This window comes from Anoplolepis gracilipes, chromosome 4 (assembly GCF_047496725.1).
Source record: "Anoplolepis gracilipes chromosome 4, ASM4749672v1, whole genome shotgun sequence".
Classification (NCBI taxonomy): Eukaryota; Metazoa; Arthropoda; class Insecta; order Hymenoptera; family Formicidae; genus Anoplolepis; species Anoplolepis gracilipes.
Genome location: NC_132973.1, coordinates 11,523,758 through 11,549,934, shown reverse-complemented (window position 1 = coordinate 11,549,934; position 26,177 = coordinate 11,523,758). Strand labels below are relative to the sequence as shown.

At 29.6% G+C, this 26,177-nt stretch overlaps 1 protein-coding gene across 7 annotated transcripts in view; it reads left to right on the top strand.

Moving 5' to 3' along the window:
- Sick (sickie) overlaps positions 1-26,177 on the top strand; it is a 183,905-nt gene that overhangs the window by 46,557 nt on the left and 111,171 nt on the right. For 5 of the 7 annotated variants that reach the window (XM_072891062.1, XM_072891063.1, XM_072891059.1 and 2 more), the window contains 2 exons: positions 17,176-17,293; positions 18,692-18,744. In XM_072891062.1, coding sequence (XP_072747163.1) covers positions 17,176-17,293; positions 18,692-18,744 — 171 coding nt within the window. Of the gene's footprint in view, positions 1-12,773; positions 13,239-17,175; positions 17,294-18,691; positions 18,745-25,041; positions 25,324-26,177 lie in introns of those variants that run through there. The other 2 variants (XM_072891061.1, XM_072891064.1) reach the window with 2 other exon arrangements.

Sequence of the window (26,177 nt, the reverse complement as noted above, 5' to 3'; positions counted from 1 at the left end):
AGTTATACATCGGACAATATACAAATGGAGATATAAAATTGAAAAATACTTTTAGGAAGAGAATACAAATTTTATATTATTTTTTTTTATATTAGGAGCATATAAGTGTAACTTTATTTATAATAATGCAGATTAATTTAAAGAAAGTGATTATTTCCTACAAAAGAAGTTTACAAATATAAAAGAAAAAAAGCAAAAAAAAACACAAACATGCTAAGTATGTAAAAAACTTAAATGTTACAAAAATATTTTTTATATATTCAAGTATAATAGATACCTGTTTTTTTATTGCACTTTGCCCATTAGAAATAGGTTGCTAAAATAATATAACTTTATAAAGTGCGAAATACTAGTAAATAAAAAGGAGCGATCTCGCGCATGGTGCTATGACAGCTCGGAGAGTGAAGGAGGAGAGGGAATTATCTATTCAAAATTATATATATTCCCTAACGACAAAATAAATTAATTTGAGAAAATTTATTATACATTATAGCATGCTTTCCTAAAGGCAAATAATTTCTGAATTATTCTATGCACAATTTTATATTATTTATTATTGAGGTATTTTAGATAGTTTTTAGAAATGAATTATCCTGTATGATGTTAAGAGAAAGTCAAATCGACCCAAAAAAATTGAGCATTTCGTGTTGCTCTCTTTTGCTTCTTTTTATTCTCATAGTTTCACAACGCTCATGTTTCGCTTGTAAAGGGCTCTCGAGATTTCTCTCAGCGTGAGAATCGATCCTCGCAAAGGCTATCAAATATGCTGCCTGAGGGTGTGAAGGCACTTTGATCAACCCTAAAGAAGTCCGTTGCCGCCCTTCCGCGATGTTTACTTTAAGGGATGCTATCGGCTACCAGCATCCATGACGCAAGGTGCACTGTCGTCTTCTTGTTCCTTATACGTATGTATATCGCCAAAGGATTAGCCCTCGGCGAGACGAAAACAAGGATGTTCATTAGATTGCGATCAAAGCGAATGTTGACTTTACTCGTCAAGTTTACATTAAAGATAATATTAATATTTAATTAAATGATACCTTGAGGAATTATCTCTCGCGACTCTAATTACAATATTTTTAGATAAAATTTCTAAAATATATTTAATTTCCTTTGCGTATTTATTTATATATATAAATTAATAAAAATCTATAAAACACGATTGATATAAAAACATGTTTAAGCATCCTATATATTAAATAAGTAATTACTATTTATCGTTAGACTTTTTATTTAATATAGGATAATCAAACGTGCTATTCTATATATATTTTTATTGTTAGACAACTTACTTATTAGAGATTAAAATCTATTTTTTGAAATATACATATTATTATAAAATATGATTAAATGTTTGCGAAGAAATTAAATAATGTACTGTTTCTCTATTATTTCATTTTGTTTATCTTATGGACGATTCAAAATTAATGTCATAAAAATCGTAAATGTCATGATGATCGATTTCGGTGAATACAGTTGGCGTTTCTTTTCGTCATTTGTTCTTTTGTAATATTTGCCTTGGGGAATAGCACCAGCATCTTCTTGCAGGAAGGAGGGTGATTCTGTTTCCCTTTCCCGTTACTAAGGACTGAATTGGCTCATGCTTCTATTCCTTTTGACAAAGCAAACATATTCGCGTCATTATTGCATCTCGCGTAGCTCAATTATTCGTGCGGAAATGAACGATCTAATTTTGTGCCTTATTGGATATATCTTATTGGGTGTATCTTTTTCTCTTTTCCCGTATAATATAATTTATACAATTTGACAGGAATGCATCCGATACTGAGATGCATTCGAAATACTCAAATAAAAAGAGAAAAATATTCTCAACTTCAAAAATTTGCATACATATGCAGGTTTGTAATATATGAAGATGCAATACATTCACACATAAAATGTATAATTTATAAAATATATTTGTTAACATTATTAATATTTTGAGACTCACAGAAATTTTCCTTTTATTTTACTTACATTTTATTTGCAAAATCTACTAGTATAATATAAATTAAAATAATAATTTATTAATAAAATTTAAAATTTCCCTTTAAATTTTATTAATAAATTATTATTTTATTATTTTAGTAATAAAATAATTAATTGTTACTATTTTTTTGTCAGAATTACATATTTCTCATGTTTTGTTTTTCGCGAATCGCACACACAATAGAGTTATTTATCTCTCTTTTGATATTTCGGGAAAAAAAATTTTTACAGTTGGCAAAATTCATTACTGATGTCATTTGTTATTTATTATGAATCAATGAGCTTTGACGTATGTCTCATTTATAAATAAAACGCTCTATGTAGATTGTTGGACCATGTTATTGTTAACTAATAACGAGTTAACTAATAACAAGGTTGCATTGAAATATATATAGATGCATTTGCGAAAAATTGCAGCTCTCATAAAACAAAGTACGAGTTATAAACGAATTGAGGCATGCTTTTATATTATAAAAGAGTACTATTATATTTAATTTTTTATATCATTTTAATTTCAGTGAAATTTAATTTGATTTTAGTGAAGTTTGAAATTGATTTTAAAAATTAGTTTTAATTTTATTCACAATCAGTTAAATTTCCTTGCATCTCTCTATTGTTATTATATTGTTGAAGCATACGAAATCGATAAAGGAAAAGTTGAAATAACGTAAAGGGAGCGCGCGAAAGAGGGCGCATGGCCTGACGAGAGCAATTTTCGTGGGGCTGCAAATTGGCAATCGGACGATAAATGATTTAGGTCGTACTCACAAATGTCGATACTCAGTATATGTACATATGCGTTTGTATTTGTTCTACGATATTTGGTATGGAGACGAACCTATCCCAAGGCGAAGCGCATATTTCCGCCTATCGAGTCATCTTACTGAGAAAATAGATCTTTAATCAAATCGCGAAGTGAGTCACAGACACGTGCACGAACTACAACTACTGCTTCTTTACAAGGCGTTCCATAAGTCGCGAATTATTTCAAAGTTAATAAGACTATTTTATAGATTTATTATTTGTAAATAATTAAAAGATGCATAAAGTATGAAAAAACAGATTTTTTAACTATATTTTTTCTTTTATCCATATCAAAATTATTTAATTTTTAATTGCTTGGAATATTAAAGAGAAAGAGAGAAAGAGAGAGAGAGAGAGAGAGAGGGTGTGTGTATGTAATAAAATTATAATTAAATTATAATTATAAAATGTTATTGATTTTTTTATTATTAAAATAAGTAAAATAAAATAATACAGTAGGGTAGAGGATATTTTTCCAAAGTGTAGCTTACACGATAAATAAACAGGCATACGAGCATGCTTTCCAAATTTTCAAATCATTGTATAGTTTATTAAGGTCGTTACATGCTGGGATAAATATTTCTCTTTCTATCCGAGTGCCGTGCTCTGAACACATAAATACTCATAATCCATTTGCGCAGCAGGATGCAGCAGGATGCTAAAAAAATAATCGAGGTAGATGCGTTTGCGGCAATGGTGTTAAATAAATACGTCGACACACACAACGTTGCACCTGGATTATCACGAGAAAGGGATTTCGCAGCTCTATCAGGTTTCGCTTTGCGCGGATTTTTAGCTGCTGTTTTGCAGCTCAACTTTTATCAGAATTATTCCGCACGTTACTTGTCAAAAAAGGAAAATAATAATTAAATTTTGTTTCGTTAACGTATACATTTTTCTAGAAACAAATTTAAAAGTAAAAATTAAAGAAATGTTTGAGAGAAAGAAAAAATTTCATTTAATTAAATTATATAGCCAATGACTTAATTTATAATAGAATTAGCTTTTAATAAAAACTTTATTTCTATATTTCTTATATTGTTACGAAATAAAATGTCAGATTACATATGATTAATACGAATTAAAATGATGAGCTTTTTAATTATATTATACCTAATTCTACAATTTTTTCTCTTTGTATATTTTGTTGTACAATGTATACACACATTTATACGAGTCAATATCGTAATTAATTGTTATACGAATATATTTGAGAAAGGGAGAAAAAGAAGAGCAATTTTTCTTTTATTTTTTTATTACTTTCTATTATGCAATATTACCTTTTATCTTTGATGACCATTTTATATGTATTATGATCAAAAGAAATTTCGGTAAGCCGTCCGAAAAAGGACACCCGTCATGGAAAATCAATATTCCCCGCGTATACTGTCAGACCTTCCGGAGTCTATGCCACATTGCGTCCACATCAAATGCCACACGGAAATGCCACATCACACGAATATGGTACTGATACGTTTTACGCGAGAACAGACGTGTCGAACTACATCGCAGAAATGTGTCATAATGGCAGCCAATGTTAAAACCACAATTACAGACACATCAATAACAAATTCTTTTTCTTCTTCCTTTTTAATCAAACTATTCGTCTGATATGTTTATTATATGCAAAAAAATTCGTATATAACAAAATAAAATATGAATTATGATATATAGTTTCTTCTTTTTGTAAATAGACTACGTAAATATATCATAAATTATTATTATTTAAAAATAAGAGAAATGAAATTAATATATTCAACGACTCTATAAAAATTAAAAATATCTTAGAAATTTATTTATTAAAGGTATACGCACACGCAAGATAATTAGCATTTAGATGTAATTTTTTAAAGCTATTTATTTCTAAAATAACAGTGGTAAATAACATTTAAATTATAATATATGGGGTAGTATTGTTCGGGGTAGGTGCTTTGTGAAAAAGAGTGAAAGAAGCGAAAAGATCGGCAACACGCATCGTTGAGATGCGAAGAGAACCGTCTTGTTCCTTGGGGCAGTAGGATACCGCTTGGGAAGATAGGACTGACATCGAATCAGGAGCACGACCCCAAGCAAATGTCGAAGCTCGTTAGAGTATTTCGAAGAGCGAGTTAGCGGTCTCCCGCGCGCTATACGTGAGCCGAAAGAATTATAGCAATTTCGACGTGACGAAACCTGAATCCGTAATACACTTTCTACGAATAACACGTGTATGCTGTAGATGTAGATTTTATCTACTATCTTTAAGAATTAATTGTAAGTAGAAATTTTACTTGTTATTAATAATCGAAGAGATTTGCCTTTTAATTTGAATATATAGTTATAAGTGTAATTATTGTAAACTCTAGCAAAAATCTAAAATCTTTTTTGTGTAATAGAAAACTAGACAAGATAATATTTTTAAGAAATTAATTCTTCGAATTTTATGCAATTATTCTTTGATAACGTAAAATAAAAAGCAATTTTTTTTCTTTCGCGTATTTTACATGGGTATAATTATTTCTCTTGTGCTTTACACAATAGTTATTTCATGTTTTTAATACTCTAAATATATTTTTACTTTGGAAAGTTATTATATGTATATTCTAACTATGAAGATAATACATATTTTATTCTTATAATTTTTTTTTATCTTAGTACAATTTTTTTTCTAAAATTAATATTATCATTCCGCATGCATATTTAAATATGTAAGTACATACACTGCACTGTTGACAAAGTGCATGTCGTAAGATGTGTAACTGCCTCAGAAAAGCTATAGACGAGTATTCTAGTATTCTTACGCAAGACAAACCCACTAGCGAAAGTTTTGCACGTGTTCATCTGTGAGATTCTAAAATCGAGGGCCTTATCTCTCACTCGCTTCATGTGAGTCAGTTAATATATGCGAAAGGATGCCCACACGAGACGACACACAATGGCAGGGTTGGGCCCGGTTGCATTGCGACTCAGGTAAATTTAGCTCGTTCTTGCGAGTGCATGTGTACACACGTGCACACGTTGTATAATGGCGCGTAGGTGAGCCATTCATTCATAAAACATAACCCACGTGGCGCCGGCGGCTCGCAAACTACGAAAAAACAAGTTGCGAGCATCCCAAAGTGGAAGCTAAAGAGACGGGCAAAAAGAAAAAGAAACAACATGTCGAGGAAAAAGGATACAATTCTTAATAATTCTATTGCACTGATTTTCGCAGGAAATGTTTTGATCAAAGAATTTTAGTAATATTGTGTAATTAATTTGAATAATATGAATTATATATTTTTTATTAGTTGAATAAATTTATATAGTTTTCATTTATTATATTATTTATTAAATCTTTATTTTCTAGTATATAGTTTTAATATATTTTTGAATAATATTGAGATGTTAAATAAATGAGCATCTTATAACAGCCTATTTTCTTACTAATGTTATGCATATTTATGTAATTGTAAGTGTAACAGATTAATATACAATACACGCTTTTATGTGTATTATTAACTTGGGATTTATTTTTGTTTTTTGCTTTTTTTACGATCGTTGTTTCTTTTTTTAACATTCTCTCATTTACATCTCTATATTTTTGTTTTGATATTAGTGATTCAAAGATGTTTGGATAGGCTTTAATTTTACGAGGAAACAAGAGATGCTAATCAGATCTTATCAGAGTACTGTCGTAATGGTAAACGCGTAAAAATAACTTCCCCGTGAGGAAGAAAGAGAAAAAGAGTTTGGTAGTCATGACGACACAGAGTTTTCTCGAATTCCGTGAGGGTGTGAGAACATAGGACATGCTTGTTGCAGAATACATTCCCTCCTGAGGAAAGAGGGTGCATCCTCCATCTAGTTCTTGGGGGAACGATAACTCAGTTACAATGGTTCTCAACCGTGCATGATTTTCAATCTGACTTGATCTATTATACTCTTATCAATCTCGATGAATTTTTCTACAGAGTGCTTAGATTTTAGACGAACTTAAAATTTGAGAAATGTTGAAATTTTATTAATTATTAGAAAAAAAAATAAAATTACGGTAAAATTTTATAGCAATTTATAATTTTATATGTTTATTTCATCCTTTACCTCCGTATATTTAAATGTGAATATTTTTAAAATATTGTTTTGCAGATATATTTAAAAGGAAAATGCTTTTATTTTGACATTTTTATATTTTAATTTAAATTTTATGCTGGTTTGACGGTTAAACTGGAAGCACTTTATATATATATATATATATATATATATATATACACTTTTATTGTTATCAAATTTTATGTATTAAAAGATGATAAAAAGTTGTGAAAGAATTTTACTTTAAAAAAAAATATAACTCGAAAATTTGCTATTAATTGTCAGATAGTTATCAGACTCTAGAGTGTAACAAAACAATTGTTATTTGAATCTGAAACTGATATTATTATTTAATTTACAATTTTGTAACTTTCTTTAAATTAATTTCTCAACTATTTATATTTTAATTGATTATGTAAATAATTTATAATTTAATTTAAAATGTATAATGATTTAATTACTTTTAAATATGTATTTTTATTCTTATTTGATACTTATACTTTTCTCCTATTGATTTTTATAAATTAATTTTATTATTAAGTTGTGTTTTTATATGACTCTTTAAATTGCAGATTAGATAAGATTAAATCCTTCGGTTTACAATATAGATTCTTGTACTATTTCCTGATGGAGAGGCGCGATCTATATTTGCATATCTCTAACGATTCCCAGTTGACTTGAGTCGCGCTTTGTCGATCGGAAAATTGACCGCGGGAGATTTTGCTGCGTAACTAAGTGCACAGTTAACGTGCATCTCTCGGAGTAAAGAGAGTGAAAAATGCAGAGAAAAGAGGTTGTCACACGGGCAGGGGATACTTTGTGACGGCGAGGAAAAGGGACAGCCCCGGACAATGACCGGCGAAAAAACAAACGGATTCGTATTAACGCATTTGTCACTTATATTATATTGATATTATCGATAAGTTGTGCATTTTTCACACTTTGATTCTTTGTGTGTGTGTGTGTGTGTGTGTGTTTGTGTGTACCACAAATATTTTCTTTTCAACTTTTCCATTAATTTTAAAAGCTAAACTGTATAAGTACTAATATGCATTTTTCTCTCTCTCTCTCTCTCTCTTAATATTATATTTCATCATTATTAAATTTTTGGCGATGAAAATAATATTACATAATTAAGATTTTTTTTTATTTAAGGAAATATAACTAAATGTAATAATGTTCGCATGTGGATATATACACACATACTTATATGACTTACAATTAGTATCATAATTTTAACAAGTTACGAAAATATACCTATATATATATTGTGCTTCCTCCTTTTCTTTTCTTTTCGATCTTTTCGAGAAACACTCTATTAAATTAGGAAGATCATTCCGATCGGGTTGTTGAATTATGCTTAAGATAATTTCCCGATTCCCGGATTTCCCTTTCGTCCTCCATTTTCTCTCCTCTCTCGTCTCAACATGCCAACAACTCCCTGGTATGTTTCGATATCGTTCGGGTTAAAGCAAATCTAATTCCGTCGAGCCGTTCTATACATATAATCAGTGGTGTCCATCGAGAGAACAAGCCTCTCTCTCACTATAATGGACAAAGCCAAGGGTTTCCATCCCTTTCTCGTCTCCCGTTCTCACCACACGCAGACGCGAGACGTGTTCCGCCCGCAAAATTGTTACGTCGACGTAAGCTATCCAACCCCTTTTGTCATTATTGGGGTAAAGTGAAACTCACTTTCTCTCGTCAGTCGGTGTGAATTAGTCTCACAACTTTCCAACTGGCAGGATTTTTGTCAAATTAAAATGTATTGCAAAAAGGCTGGAAAATATAAAAGGCAAAGAAATTGAGGAAGAGTTTTTCAAGGAAAAAAAAATATTAGAAATGTCAAATTTGTATCAAATTTAATGTTTACATTATATAGATATGTTATTAGTAAAATATAATAATATTATTTTTCAAATAGTTAAATAGAAATAAAAATATTGATTTATATCGAAGAAAAACATCTATGTTTATATAAAATTATAGCAACATATCTCTCTATGATTTTGTACATTGTATGTATTTTTTAAAATAAACATAATTTTTCTCCAAAATAGTAAAAATAAAAGAAATGTTGAAGAATGTAATCAGAATAAGGACTTTATAATCTTACCGTAAGAAAATAAAGACTGCAAAAGTATTTATTTATCATAGTCAATCTCGGTCGGCGATTTACTCTTTTCTTTTTGAAAAAAAAAAAAAAAGCATATGAGGTTTACCTTTCATCTCGTCCCTCTTTTTTACTCAAATCATCCTCTCGGTTGCATTATCACGCAGGAAAAAAAGAGCAGGATTACGGGACTAACGAGCCGTCAGACTGCCGTTGGTCGTCAGGAGCGAATTAATTATTGTCCTTTAACGGTTTCGTTTCCAGCTCCTGAGCTTTCGGCATCGCCATCGTTCCGGAGGGATCTGTTGCAATATTCAATTTCATGCACCCCTTTTGCGCTATGGACCGCCATTCCCCTGCCGAAGGACAATTATTATCGTTTGACTGTTCCCTCAAACTTTGAGATGCAAATCGTTGTGTTGGAAAAACGATTGTGAAAGCATCAGGAATTAATTGTTAAATTTTTCGAAATGCAAATGTTGACAATTTGCAGATTCAAATTTTAGAAGATCGCTCGAATCACTGAAATCAACTCACATACATGCAAGAAAGACCGTGTTGCGCGATGTTGTAAACCTGATTTGCACTTATTTTACTTGTGTACTTAATATAATTATTAATCCGTACGCGTGCGATATAAAATAAAAATTTAAAATTGAAAGGAAAAAAATGATTTCGATGATTTAAAAAAAAAGTTTAATAATCAAAAGAGGAAGAGAAAGAGAGGACATGCAAATAGAATCATAAATAAAAATTTAGAAAGCAAAAAATTTTAACTTTATCGAAACACAATAAGAGTTGCAGCAACGAGAAGACTGAACACATTTTATTTTATTTTTTTTTTTTTTAATTTAAAAATCATCAAAGAGAATCAAAGACATACATATGTATATAGTATATTAGCAGAGATTGTAAATACTCGCGAAGCCAAGGGGATTCCGCTGTTGTAACGACGAATGAATGGCAGCAGGGATACACGCATGAGACATGAACATTCCCGACAGGTGCGCGAATCGATTGCTATTCCACGCGCGGTTTGCGTACGAGCAGCGTCATTAATTGTAATGCCGTCCGTCGCGTTGCCTTTTAACGCGCGCGTCTAGTCGCGCGGCCGCGGCCACAACTGCGGTGCGATGATCGGCGCCAAGTCGAATATCGATCAGCGCGTAACGCGTACACGCGTATATACATACAGACATATACGATTCCCCCCGGCTTTTATCAATGCCGCGCTGTATTGCGATTTCATTGTGACATTCTCGGCTTTGACATCTAGGATGACAGGGATCGAAATAAAAAACAAAATTCAAAGCTGCATTGTCAAACTACCATCATCAAAATTGCCGGGAACTTTGATAACAAAATATAAAGAATTGAAATATATAGTGAGATCAACCACTAATATCTAATTACAGTTAATTTGTCTATGATATGATTTATCTTATTATTAATATAATTAATAGGAAATTAATGAAAGAAGCATACTTGTTATACAGAAATTATAATTAAGATTCCTTAAATTAATCGACGTCATTAATGGACAATGAATTTTATGTATTATATTTTAAGATTTTTAAATTAATTTTTTTTATCGAGTTGCTTTATTAAATTAGAATTAAATCTTGAGATTAATGTTTTTCAATTGTTGAAAAACTAATTTGAATCACTATTATATTGAAGAAAAATTAGATTGCGTATACATGTACGTAAGATGTAGAATGCGGTAGCTTGTTGTAACGGAACTACTTGGCGACCTAATCAAACGGCAGTTGCACGGATCGGTTGCTGATGAATTTACTGCCTTCTGTTTGATTCCATTAATTCGTTAATTCAAACCAAGACGCCCACGCAAACGACGATGCTCGTTCGCTCTATTTCGATCGTCGCCGTCGCCCGCTCTTTCCTTCCTTCAACGGCCGCAACGCGCCGCCGCCGCGAACCGCGTCTCTCGTTTTCTATTTCCATCCCCCTTTACGCGTTATTTTCGCCCACAGAGGAAAGATATTGTCTTCCCGGAACATCGTCGCACGTCTAGCAATTTTTATTACTTCTTCTTCCTCTTTATATTCTCTTTCATTTTCCCTCTACACCGACACATTATACAATTTGATTATCTCTTCAAGTAAGCTTAAGAGACAATTATTGCATATTCCAATATATTTAATATAAATCAAGGATGACATAGTTATTAGCAAAAATTACATATATATTCAAAGATTGCGAAAAAGGAGTAGGTATTAAAACTTTGGATGTATTATATTTCGCAATCAGAATAATAGAGACGATTTTTATTTTATTTTATATACATGTTGCGCAAAATATCATAGAGATATATAAGGCATTCAGTATATAAGAAGTTGCAGTTTCAACATTTTACTATGTTATTTACATTTTTAGTTAAATAAAATAAAAATTAATATTTTTGCCAAGAATTATGCGACTCTCTGCGTATACATATTTCTCTGATTATTTCTTCCGTTAGCTCTCTTCAAGTTAAATGAAGGCATTGAGAAATTGTGCATTGGAAGGCATTGAATATATTGTTGAATTGACGCTGACTCGTTAATATTGGTTATTATTAAGAAATTTTCTTCTTAATTTAATATCCTTACAATATTATCATCTTCTTTGATAGCTCGATGCAGTTTCTTAGTCGTGTTTATAATAAATATCTAAAATATCAATCTTAAGGCGTGTCACACTTTCTGATCGTATGCACCATCATCATGATTATAATGCTTAATTTTTCAAGACTTTTGTATATATAATTTTTTTATGAGAACATCTTGCATAATTTTACGATTAATTATAAAAATATGCGCGCAAATAAAGAAAAATATAATTATAATATAAATTTTGTGTGTGTGTTTGTAAAATTGCTATAATTATATAATTTACAAATTTTTTTTAATCCAAGATTAAAATATTATATTTAGTAACTTTGATATTAAATTAAAATATTATTTTAATTTTTATTTTCAGATTTGATTAATTGACGTAATTAAAATTAAATGTGAACGATTATAGATTGAATAGACTTTAATATTAAACTTTGAATAAATTTAGATTATTTTCTTTCCATCTTTTCAACTTTCTTTTCCATCGTTATACTGATATATTGTTTTTTATAATAATAATGATGATAATGATGATGATAAAATTGAAAGAAATATGCTGAATGATTTTATTACATACACATATACTAAATACACATACATTATTAAAAAATATGTGATGTTTCGCGTGAACAATATTTTAAAGTTTGCAATAAATTTCTTTAAGTTTCCATAACTAATTTCAAATTTTCAAAACATAATGATTGCATCAAATTCTATAATATAAGAACGTAACTTGTTGATATTCTATGGTGAGGTTTTGTAAATAGAGATATATAGATAGAATGGCAAAGCAGGAAAAGGAGGGGGAGATGAAAGAGAAGATGAGGAGGGAGAAAATGAGAAGAAGGAGAAGGAGAAGGCGCGAGAGATTGTATACTTACGAGTAGAGAAACGTGCGCTTCGTTGCTCGCGTATTCAGTTACGTCCGATGCGTCGTGGTGTCGAGACGTTTCTGTGTGTTTCGTATAATATAATGGATCGTGACATTGCGCAAATCGTCGTTCTGGAGATCGATCTGGAACGAGGGCGGCAAATTGAACAATTGAACGATTGAAATACAATATATCAAGTGTATATAAAAGAATTTTGCAGTGAGGCCATTTTTTTAACAATATTAAGTAGTACGAATAAAATTAATGCAATTGTTTGTTTTAATATTATATAACAAGCTTCTTTGCAATTCAGATCTGAAATAACAATAAATAACATCATCCCAATATTGTTATTTATAACATTGATATATTTTTTTTAATTGAAATTTCAGAAGAATAAAACAAAACCGTTTTAGAAAAAAATATTAATTTTCGGCGTTCGGTGTACGAGTTGGTATCAAATCAAAGGACTTTTATTGAAAGGATTTTTTATTGAAAGGACAAGAATAAAAAAATGAAGGGTCGATGACACATCGTATCACAAGTGAAGGATTATAATTTTAATTGTAGTGTGAATAGAGCGCGAGCGCAATTGTGCATTACTGTGTGACAATTCGGTTCAAAGTGCAGAATACAATTACGATTCGCGAAAGATAATCACAGCGCACATTCGAATGACGCTGGAGCATTTCGATGACCACCGGCGGCGTCATGGCGTGCATCAGAGCGCCGAGATCTGTGCGCGGTTCCATCGACGACATTAAGGCCGATTCCACGCGTAATATTGTACAGGTTCGTTACTTCTTTTGCCAAGAGACTTCCCGAATCTTTATGCAATAATTTTGCACATTTCTAAACATCATTCTGCATTCTGTGTATGTGTTCACAAATTTATAAATTTCCTTAAATTTACTTTTAATGGAAGAAAGACAATTTAATACAATCAGGAGTATAATAAAGTTTTGCTTGGACAGAAGTATCAGGCTGCTAACTAAATCTATCGTCCGTCCGTTCGATATAAATATATAGATAGATAAAGCTTTTATATATATATAAACACTTTTTGTATATAAATATCGAGCGAAAGATAAGCTTGTCTTTTCTGATCGGACATAGGTAAAATCTTGCTTTATAATACAAAAAAAATGCAATAAAAGGAAACAAATAGAAACTTGAATTAAATTTCAGTGTTTTCTGTTACAAATCTTGATTTGAAAGTTGAATACAATTGTTGTTTTAACAAATTTCAAGCGAGAGCCAGGCAAATTGAGTCCGCAGGGTAAACCACAGGGCAAGTATGAAAGTATGAATACTTGGTTAATTGAAAGATAGGTAAATTAGGATGAAAGTCAGATTAATAAAAGTCTAATGTATAACGAAAAGATGCAAAATAAAAATGGATTCGTACAAAATAACCGGGCAAATATGTAAATAATGATTATTTTTCTTGAGGACAATAAATCCATAAGAATTTAAATTATAACATTCTATAAAACAGATCATCACAAATATTTTGCACGACGAAAAAATATCTTATTCGGTAAATTTTAATACCCAAAGAAAAAATAAAATATTAAATCTTATACACACCAAAGTGTCTTGTTGTAATGCTAATTAATATTATTATTTAAAAAACTTAATTTTTTTCAATCTTAGATATTCTCAATATTTTCAAAAGATCAATTAAATTCACTTTTACAGCATAAAGTATATAGAATTATAAAGAACTATGTACTCAATTACATTATATCTTGCTTTAATTATCTTATTTTTTTTACATTTTAGCTTTATTTTTTTTACATTTATTACTATCTCTTTTCGGCAAAAGAATAAATTTTATATTAAAGTGAAAATTATAAGTTGTGTATGAAATAAAAAACGCCTTTATCTCACAGTCAGTGAGAGATGTACTTTAGTATATGCGTTTCGTTCAATCTTACTTCTGTTTCTTTAATTTCTCTCTCTCTCTCTCTCTCTTTCTCTTTCTCTCTTTTCTTACTAAAATACCACGGGAAAGTCCTGGGATTTCATCGGAAAAGCGCGAAAAGATTCGGAGAAGCGACGACCCCATCGTGGCCACCGTAATAATGGCGACCTGAAATCATGAGGCAAGCTTTCGCCCGCGTCCCTTCCGCTCGTCTCTTTACACGCTTAAAAATAGTACGCGATGACTAACTCTCTCCTCTCCTCGCGCTCTATGTGGCTCCTGCCTTCTTCTCTTTCTCGTCTACATCACGTTTGTCTTTCCTTATGCCTTCCAGCGTCCAGTGCTGTGAGCGAGTGCGCGTCTCTCTGCTCTCTGCTTTCTACTCTCTGCCTCTTCGGACAGACTCTCGAGAGTCGTTCGCTCGTACGCTTGCACGCTTGCACGCGCTGAAAAGCCTGGCGCTCCGCCAGCACGGTAAACGCATCGGGACAATTCATGCTTGCTGTCGTGATTTATGTTCCCGAACTTCATTTATAAAAATACTTACGCATAAAGGATTTTTAGAAAAAATAAAAATTTCTTGCACGTAAAAATTGTACAAGCTTGCGGTTGAAGATGTAATTAATGACGCAATATCCGCAAGTCGGAGACGGCGTAGCGCGAACGAGATAGGAAATGTGCACTCGATGAAATGTATAAATATCTGAAATAATATTGATTTGATTGAATTTGCGAATAAATTTATTAACGTATAACTCCCTCTTCTCTTTCCTCCCCGCCCAGTCTCTCTCTCTCTCTCTCTCTCTCTCTCTTTTTTCCATCCGATCATTCGAATATCCGACAAATAAATCACATACATAATGACGATCATATATTTACGGCACTATAAAATAGCAGGTAAAAAAAGCAGAGAGAAAATAAACACGGGAAATGAGAAAAAAATCGCGTGTTAATAAACGTAAGTGCGTACATGCAGTTGCTCAGGGTTTTCTATCGTGTTGTTTTCGCTGAACAAGAAAATTATGAGAAGAGTCAGCAATCAATTACAGTTGCGTTCAATTTCATTGACGAAAGATTTCTAAAGTACAATTTGTTCATAAGTGCTTGTTAATCCACTTTTTGGGGTCATCATTTTCTCGTAATTTGGAATAATTACATATAAGGTGTATAATTCTTTGTGTCACATACTTGTAACTTTACAAATATTTTTTATTGAACTTTTGCTTATTTTCTGTGCCTAATTGGAATTTTTTAAATTAAAATTTTAATAAAATTAAATATACTCTTATTTTGTTATATACATGTACATATAAATGTATGTATATGTATAAAATTTTCTTTTTTATTTTATAATATTATTTTTTTTTTTTTTTGAGAATTAGAATAATAAATTTCTTGATTATAATCATTTTCTTACCAAAATTTTTCCAAAAAATATTTATTGAATTATTTGTATTATAAATTGAATGAAATTTATTGATAATAAATATTAAATATTACAAAGAAATTTAAGATAAGAAAATGTATCAAAAGAATTAAGCAAGACTCAACACAAAGTTAATATTTGTGAATCACATATGTATTAAAGACGAGAGGTGAATAAGGAAACATCTCGCGAGAGGTTCTTTGAGGTGAAAAGGTTTCTATCACGCCAATCGACATTCTTCACTTTGCTTCTATCATTCGAGTAACATAGAGTCAGTCATACAATTTGCATAAACTTGATTAGCGGTGCAGCAGACATATTTATGACAATCTTTAAAAGTATTTAAGAAGAATTATATAAACAAATTTATTTTCTTCTTATTTTTTAACAATAAAATACAAGAAAAGTTTGTATTTTTTTCCACAAAATTATTTTTAATTATTCTAAAGTCTCAAGGAATTTTTAATGTAACAGACAAAAAATTTTTTTATAAAACATTTGCGCGTACAGATTTTTGTAATTACTTATTATTTTACAAATACAAACATTCGTAATAATGGAAGCAAAGTAATAATTGGCGTGCAATTACAGCATAGAGAAACAATAATTGATCTATCTGCCATTAATCCATATCTACCATAAAATCTGTTTCTCTACAATATGTTTTTCTCTCTTTCTCTTTTATGATTGCCTTTAATTCACCGAGCTATGATTTTGAAAGCCAATCGATCAAATATAATCATTACTATGAAAAGCATATTATAATTAAAAGTGCACGCAATTTTTCACATCGTAGTATTACGATGAATAAGTTCGATTCGAATTTACTCTACGAATGTTTTCTTATTATTATTCTTATTTTTAGAAGATGAAGAAAATTTACATGATAAAGTATACATGAATCTAGTATATGTATCGAGGATTTCATAAAATAGAGGCGTAAGCCTGAAATTGCAATTTTACTAGGAATGAGAAAAAATTTTAAATTCGCATTTAATACATAGGAATACATTTAAATATTTTTATTTCTATAATTATTAGGTTAATTAGTAGTTAGTTTACGATATTGCCTGTACTGATTAAAACGGTCCACCCTGTATAATATATAGTAATTAGAACTAGATATAATGGAAAAAGTACAATTTAAAATTATAAAAAACCTATATTTTAAATATATATATAAAAGATTCTCTTTTTCTCTCTCTTATATATTTTTAAAAGAATAAGAAAAGGAAAAAACTGTGATAACTTGAAAAATGTCATTAATTATATTTATTTATATTATTAATGATTTTAAGATATATGTTTATTATATATCAACTTTATATAATACTGTATTTAATAGTAAAAATAAAATAATACTTTTAATATTTCAGATCTATACAGATTGGGCGAATTATTACTTAGAACGAGGTGGTTGCAAAAGGAGAGTAACCGATCTCCAGGCTGATCTCTGCGACGGTGTCCTTCTGGCCGACTTGGTGGAGGCTGTCAGTAAGTGTATCCTCGTTTTTCTACCTTTTAAAAATTATGTAATTATTCAGATATGTGTGTATCAAGAAAAAGCGAAAACAGTTACATATGCATTTTAAAAATGTGTGTTTGCGAATCTTTTCTGCACACTAAATTTTATTTTGTTTATAAATATTATAATTTAAAATTAATATTTTTATTTATTGTTTTGAAGAAAAAAAATTAACATTTATATGAAATAAATAAATAAAAATTTTTTTACACTAGTTGTGGCACTTTATTAATAAAGATGGATGCATAAAACTGATCGGTGATGTTAGCTGACGGTGTGTGTAGTTAGCATCTGACTCCGTGAAAACTTATTAATTGTTAAGAATTCTGACTTTATTTTCAATAATACTAAAATTCTTGATACAGATTAAACAAATAATTTTGACTATTAAATAAAAAAAAGACTTGGAACAAAATGAGACACCAAGGTCATGCTGTATCTCTTTGCCCGTCGATTTTTTTAGCATTTCTTGCTAGTTTTTAAACGTTTCAAAGTTTTACAACAGTTTTACAAGAGTTTGAAAAGTTTTAAAAGTGTAAAAATTATTCGAATATTTATTAAACAAATTAGATTGTCTAAGACACCAGATATGTAAGTACCGAACTACCGAGGTGAAATATTAATCGTATTTCGATAGCTCTATCGATTTTAAATACACCTCTTATATAATCTAGCGACTTGAGCGATCTAATTTGTTTAATAAACATTCTAATAATTTTTACGCATAGAAGTTTATTCAGAAAATATAAGCGATTGCAGAATAATACTTATGTTGTGTAAAATTGATAGAACTATTGACCAATGTCTCACTTCAGTACTTATGCGTCTGAAGTCTCAGGCGACCTAATTTCTTTAATTAGTGTTCTAATAATTTTTACATATAGAATTTTTTGTAGAATTATTATTATAGAAAGCGCTCTCAAACGCTTAAAATCCGGTAAGAAATGTTTAAAAAATCGTCAGAGAACAAAGTTAGATGTAGTGTGATTATCTCAGTTTGTTTCGAGTCTTTTTTTTATTTAATGTTCAGAAAACTATTTGTTTAATTTATCAAGAACTGTAGAATTGTTGAAAATAAAGCTAAACTTTCAACAATTAATTGAATTTCCACGTCAGTTTCGTACACATGCACATACACACTAGCTGACGACTCGCTAAATATGTGATTCGTTTAACAGTACCGAATCGTTTATGGCATTGGACAGTTATTCGTAACATAAATTTGCAGTAAAATCATTATCGCATAGGATACGATAGTCACGTGCTGTATGTGCGTGCCATATGCAATTTGCCGGAATGTCCGTTAGTCAGCTAAATAAAAGAAAAATAATTTCTAAATTAATTCCTGATTATCTCTCTTGTTACAGCTAATCAAAAAGTAATCGACATTAACCGGAAACCGAAAAGCGCTCAACAAATGGTAAGTGTACTCTTTGAAATTAAATGTTATTTATTATCATAACAATGAAAAGAATATAATACATATTACAAAGATGTCACATTTAATTAATATTATCTAATTTGTCAAATATATGTGCATATATATTGTATAAAATAAATTAAGGTTGTACGATTTTTTTAAATTAATTGCATAACAGAAATTTATATTTGATCTGTTTTATTATTGCAACATATAATGAATTTTTATATTCTTACGTAAACATTATATTCTTACAAAACATTAATTATCGATCATTAAATTCCTTTTATAATCAACTTTAAGAGAATACCGATTGTTGGCCTGTTAATTAAACAAAAAGTGAAAAATTCAGTTTGTAGATAAGGCGAGTGACTTGAAAACTCGAAAAGATCATATCTGATGCGGCTTTCTCAAAGGAGTAAATTTAAGAACCATTCATTCCTTTAAAAATAGAGAGCTCACATCGTTTAGGATACGCAGATCAAATCAGTGCAATCACATGCACGATGCATAGATCACCGTCCGCGCTGTTTTTCAAACAATATGTATTTAAAATAACACACTAGTTGCACATTTTGATTCTTTTCCTCGAAAAATATCTAATGTCAATATCAATTTTTGAATTATAAATTTTCTGATTAATTGTTTGATTAATTTTTTATACATCTTTAATTAATTAAAATTATATAATTTTCTATTTACTTATTTATTTTCTTGTTTTTTTTTAAATTCTAAATTTAATTAATTTTTTCAATAACTTGATTCATCTAGACACTAGATCTCAAATCATATTACATATACTTCCTTTTTATTTTTTATTTTTTTAGTTTTTATTCTTTTAGTTAATTTATTAACAATAATTTCAAATTTTTTTCTGAATAATAAATCGAAGTTAATAAATCTTAGCATATTTTTGAAGCTACGCGTTTCATGTGTTATTTAACAAAATATAATCTTTTGTTATAAAATATGTATAATATAATTATAATGTAAATATCATCGATTAAATTAAGACTTTATTATAAATGTGTAACAATCGTATTTTGGAATAAAACTGTGAGGTAAATCTGCGCCTAGTCTGAAAAGAATGATCACTTGGATTTCAGACTAGGTATTTTACAGAAGCGCGGCAAAAAGATTTGCTTACAATCGCATTTTGCATAACCTTTGACACGCGCGTTTTATATCCGCGATTAAACATCTGGTTTCTCTAAAGGACTCGCGGTTAATTAAAAGCTATTAATTATAACGTCTCGTTCCGTCCTTGCTCGTAAATTTTGTCAACTATTTATTTTTTTCTTCTAGCGAATGCGATACTTTGAGTTCCTTATGTAGGAAAAATCTTAAACTGTCCAGAGACTGTACTCTTTTGATAGACATTTATTTTGCTAATCATATTTTGGTATCCTCTGAAAGGAAAATTGTCTAGTAGGTATAGCAAATATATATAATATTTAAAGAATTTAGTGCTTAATAAAAAATAAAACAAGAGTGGCGTTTCTACTTATAAAAAGTATTTTTTTTTACATTTTAAACTACAAATATTAAAACTAATAATATATGTTATCAGAATCTAAATAAGTATATTTACTATTTTCCTTGCGATTAATTTTTTTTCTATTAAATCAATAATTTTTAAAAAACTGAACTATTTATTTATTATTATATTTATTTCTTATTTATTATTATTATAACATTTGACAAAATGTTAGAAAATGTGCAATAAAATTTCAAAATAGAGCTTTCTGTCGCGTAACATGAGGATTTTATTCTCGAAGGCAGTTCTTCAATTTATATCTTTTAAGGAAGAGCATCGCACATTGACACAGGATTATGCAAATTGAACCAAGGAAGTATCACTCTATTCGAGAGAGAGAGAGAGAGAGAGAGAGAGAGAGAGAGAGAGAATGAGTGAGATAGAAATGTAACTCAACTGCGCGGTTCGATTTATACATCCGGATGTGACGTAGCTCGTTTTCCTAATAAGATGCACTTAGAATCCATAAAACATGCGTCTCTTTTCTCTCATCTTCTTGTTTCCTTGATCGTTTTCTCTTCTTTTTTTTCTATTCAAATTTTCGTATTTATAATATAAATAGTAACGAATTAAAAATTAGAAAAATTTACGCTTTTTTGTTGTGTTTTTAATATAATAAAGTCATTCGTATCAAAAATTAAATAAAACTTGATGCAGAAATTAAAAATATATAATAAAATATACAAACATAATAATTAAAAATATAATACATAAATTTATAATTCCTAAATAATAAAATATAAAATTATATATATGAAAAAAAGTGAGAACACAAAAATTAGTTTGATTATATTTATATTTTTGTGAATTGAACAAAAAATTTGTGTGAACTTTCAAATATCATTCTTCAGTTTTTTCGACAGAAACTCGATAATTAACCAGCAAACTTTGCACATAACTTTTAATAGCTATACAGCTTATGCTTTGTTAAGTATACTTCATATTGCTCTAAAGTTAACTTCATGTTGACACTTTGAGAACATAGACAATATAAAGTTTCTCAAACTGTTTTCTCGAGTTTTGTTCTTACCCTCAATTGAGTAAGTAGCAAAAACGAGACTAGGTAGGTAGTTGGTTCATAGAGAGAAGTCGCTTTTCCAATTTCGCAGTGTTGAGGGTGGACGCTAAGGAAAGGAGAAGGGCTCCGGTCTATAATTAAAAGCAAGCCAAGCATACGCGCCATATGTACACGGTGATTCATAGTGATAAGCGAGGACAATCTATCGAAGCGAAAAAATGAATTTATATTATTAAGCGATTAATCGAGACTCTAAATATTTTTTAACATTAAAAAAGATTTTTTATTGGACACTTTATTAGTTAGTTAACAATTGACTTATGTAATTTAGAGCAAAATTTAATTTTCTATTTTTTTTGCTCAAGTGTGATTAAAATATTATTCAATGTATATTGTATATGTTATTATCATAAATATTAATTTTCATCTATTTCTTGGTATTTTTTTAGTGATTCGTGAAACAACCTGTAATTGGTTAGAATCACATGTTTTCCTTTCTGACCTGCGCTTACAACTAGCACGCGACTTACAACTTATTGTTGATTTATAATTCGTACACACTTGTGTGACACACACAATAGCGTACGGAACGAAATGTGCGTTCTCCGTGCTTCGCTAAACAAACCGGAAGCGTTCAATGGTTGCATAAGTCGCCATTATGCATAGAGATGCGGTCCATTCTCTTATTATCAACCAGCCATATCAATCCTTTCACTTGTCAGTCTTTATTCATTGAGAGAAAAATTCAAAAATATATTTAAAAAAACTGAAGAAGGGAAAGAATTTAAATTTTTTACAAAATTTAAAAAAAAGTTTAAAATCTTATTAAATATAACAAAAAAGTCTAGATTCTTTTAAAAGATACATTTAGATTTCTAAATTATTGATAGTATAGACTTCTTCAATATTTTTTGGATTAGTCGCGTCTGATTTAATTACTATCGTGAATCGAAAGCGTTAATTCTTTTCATCGAAAAATTTGCCCGTTTTTTTGGTTCACATAAATTTTTTTCCCACATAATTAAGTTCTCATCTCTGCGCTATCCTTCGGTTGTTGACGTTGTTGATTAAAAAGTCGGTACTCGAACTTAAACCAGAACTGGCATTGCGATTTTGGCCGACGTTGGGCCAATGCGATCTATTTCTATATCGCGGAGAATCCACTTTCGAGAGAGATAGCGAAGATGAGTCATTTCGCATATATTAGTCAAGCATTGCAAGTCGGTCTCTTTAATGAATCGGCGACGATAATCGTGAAATATATTTTATTTTACAGCGCATGTATTGAATAATACATTAAAATACTTTTGAATTATAAAATTTATACATGAATTTCAAATTTAGAACGTGTGACGTAATTTATTTGTAAGCGAGGTAATACTATAAAGCGAAAGACCGCATAAACGCAACTCGATGAACAAGCGCTTAAAAATCAATTATCCGATTGTTTAGATTAGAAAAGCGTGAGTAGGTGTTAGGGGAGATGGGTGTCCTGGGTGTTAAACACGATGGAAATGCCGCAGGTGTCCTAGATACGAGTTAGTACACATTTGTACGCTGCATGAGTTGAAAGAGGAAGACCGAAAGAAAAGGAGGAAATACGTAGGCGCGGTTTCCCGGTAAGATCGCTTTTGTGAAAAAAAAAAAAAAAAAGAAAGAAACGTTCTAGGCCGCATTTCCTCTTTGAGAGACTAAAAAGCCTGTCGTATATATCGGGTGTCTCTAAAAATTGCATTTCTATCATCTCGGAAAAATAAAGTATAATTAATAAGAATTTATAACATAGAATTTATAAATATATATATATTTTTTTTACAAGTCTAATGTTTTTTTTATTTAATTAAATGTTTCTTTTAATTAATTTAAAATTAATTTACCTTTACAATTAATATTAATATTTATTTGAGCTAATTTATAAATTTATTATATCATTATACAGATTTACACTTTTTTTATGGAATTCAGTTTAAATTGAAAGATTTTACCGTTCTATAGTAGATTTTTTTCTTCTCGGTATAAATACGATTTTTCTATCTCCGGATTAATCACAAATATTAAGTACTTGATCAATTAATAATTCGATTTTGTCATATAAGATTTTCTTGCGTAAAAATCATCGATCGATCAGATCACTGGATTAATAAATATTCGTTAATTATTGTGTTTAAAAATATGCCTTCATATTTATTGTAAATTAATACATCAGACAAAATGCCAAAGAAATAAAGGCGGACAATACATCTACACAATGTGTACTTTTCTTAATTACTAGTAATGTATCTGCTATTATATGTGAATTAAAGATTGGTGCTCTCACTCTCTTTTTATCTTTTAAATAATATAAATATATAAAATTATTAAATAAATTGCACACAAATAATTATTTATTATAAATAATTAATAAATTTTAAGCCATATTATATAATATTGTGATTATTTACTTATTAAATTATTCATTTTTTAATTACAAATATTTAAGTTTGCTTTTTTTTTTCAAAAGTTTTTTTAAATGTCTCAATTTTGATTAATAAATTTTTTATATATAACTTTTTGTCAGTAATTTTTGTTCAGTATTTTAATACATACTTTATAAAGCAAAATGTTTTACGTAACGAGAAGTTTTTTAAAATAATTCAACGCATTCTGGAGGGAGTACATTGCATCGATACTTCCGGTCGTTTGTCAGCACACTAACGGTTCGTTTTCAAAAGTTAATGAAGTTTCCGTGGAAGCCGATAAATTGTTACATTGTCGACTGACGTACTGGCGTATTCGTGAAAGATTTAACAATTCGATTCGTGGTGTCTTTGTGAATGAGCCTACTGTGGAAAAAAAGTCTCGCTTCTTTCAGAAATTTTGTCAATATAGTAACTTTCTAAATACACACAATATGCTTAATAAATTGGATGACAATCAAACGTAACTAATGCTTTTTTCCTCTGATAAAAAATTTAAAAACCTGATGTCTCGGATTGGAAGATGTTATGAAAAATAAGCTTAAATCTTTTTTAAATATTTTTTCTTGGAATAATTTTAATTTAACTTTACTTTTTAGATAATTAAATCTTCTAAAGGCACGAATTCTTTAATCTTTGAATACTTGAAATTTTAGCGTTTTTTACTGAAATAGCTTTGGATTGCTCTGGAAACAATTAATTTGTGTGAGTGTGTATGTGTGCGAAGAATATTGAATATAAATTGCAATAGCGAGGCTGACATATATGATGCCATTAATCCTTTTTGGAGTAATTTTTAAGTACTCCAAATTACATTAAATTTTTGAAGCTTTAGTTGTTCGATTAATAAAACATTGAGATTTTTCGGCATTTAGAATTTGAAGAACTTCAACTTTTGATATTCCAGAATCTCTTACTATCCTGTCCTTGAAACCTTGAAATTTTCGAATCTTTACATTTTAGATATTTGGTTCTCTTAATTTTTTGTCATCTAATCAATGAGGATGTGTCAACTTATATTAAAAATTAACATACACATTGACAATATTGTTTGAGCATCATATATTATGTTTTTTGTGAAATAGATTTAGTTATAAAATGTTGAATTAATGACACACATTGATAGTTGCATAGCGATGCGATACGAACTGACCCCACTCGCGATCCGCTAACCACGTGGATACCTGAGTTCTCTAGGCTCCCACACTTGGAAAGTGCTCCCACTACTTGCCGATTGTTCCTTCCTTTTTCTTTTGGCCTTCTCCGCAGCCTGCTAACGTGGTCTCTGTTTGGCCAATTGCGGTGTGGCTTACCTCGACCTCGTGTATCCGTGTATGTTCTCTCTATCTTTCATCGCTTAGTGTCTCACGAGTGGTCCGGCAGTACGGATGCTGCATCGATTCTCGTTCAGAAAACGCGAAATGTGTCGAAATCAATTAGTTTTATTGCAAAGTGAAATGCCGGAAACGCGATGCTAATTAACAGGATAATCGTTGTGTTATTTATATTTTGTTATTGTGTTTTGATTGAAAAAACTGGAATTATTGTTTTATAGTAACATTTTCAAGGTAACATTTTCGATTAAAAGAATGTTGATTATTAATGTTATTATTTATCATTTAAATTTTTCTTATTTTATTTTTGCATTATAAATGATTCAAAAATACACATTGTTATACTGTCAGCATTAAAACAAATATATATATATATATATATATATATATATATATATATATATATATATATATGTATATATACATCCGAGAAATATTAATGTGATTTTTATTAAATCTTGCCTAAGAAAAATCAATTTTGAATTAAAGAATAAATCTCTCATTCGTAATATTCTTTTTAAAAAACTAATTTGCGTGTGAAACATAAACAAAAACAAATTCAGGATATGGGTATTACCCAGATACGTCATAAAAACACGTGTCTTTTATCTTTTCTCAGTTAATGTTTCGTAAATGTTCGACTAGCACGTGCTGGCACGAGAAGGAGATTCTCGACGCGTTTTACCTCTTATAATCTCCTTGTTCTTTCTTTTTTCTTTTCTCTCTCTTAGCTTCATTCTTTATGAGTAAAAAAATTATCGATTATGACTTGACCATAATGCACGTTTATGTTTATCTCCGCGAATAATCTTTGCGAATAAATAATAATTAAAGTACTCAATATACAAATATAGTTACCGCTGCAATCTGCATATTAATATTCGGTGGATTGACTAATTGTAAGAGATTATTTTAGATGAAGTATATTATTTTAAAGCATATGTCTTTTTGGAATTGGATTTGGAATTTAATTTATTAAATAAGCAAAGAAATTCCATTAAAAATTTTCTATGAAATAAAATATTTTAAAATATTCTTTCTTTTTAAAATACTTTATGAAATTTAAATTTAATAATATAAAGATTAGT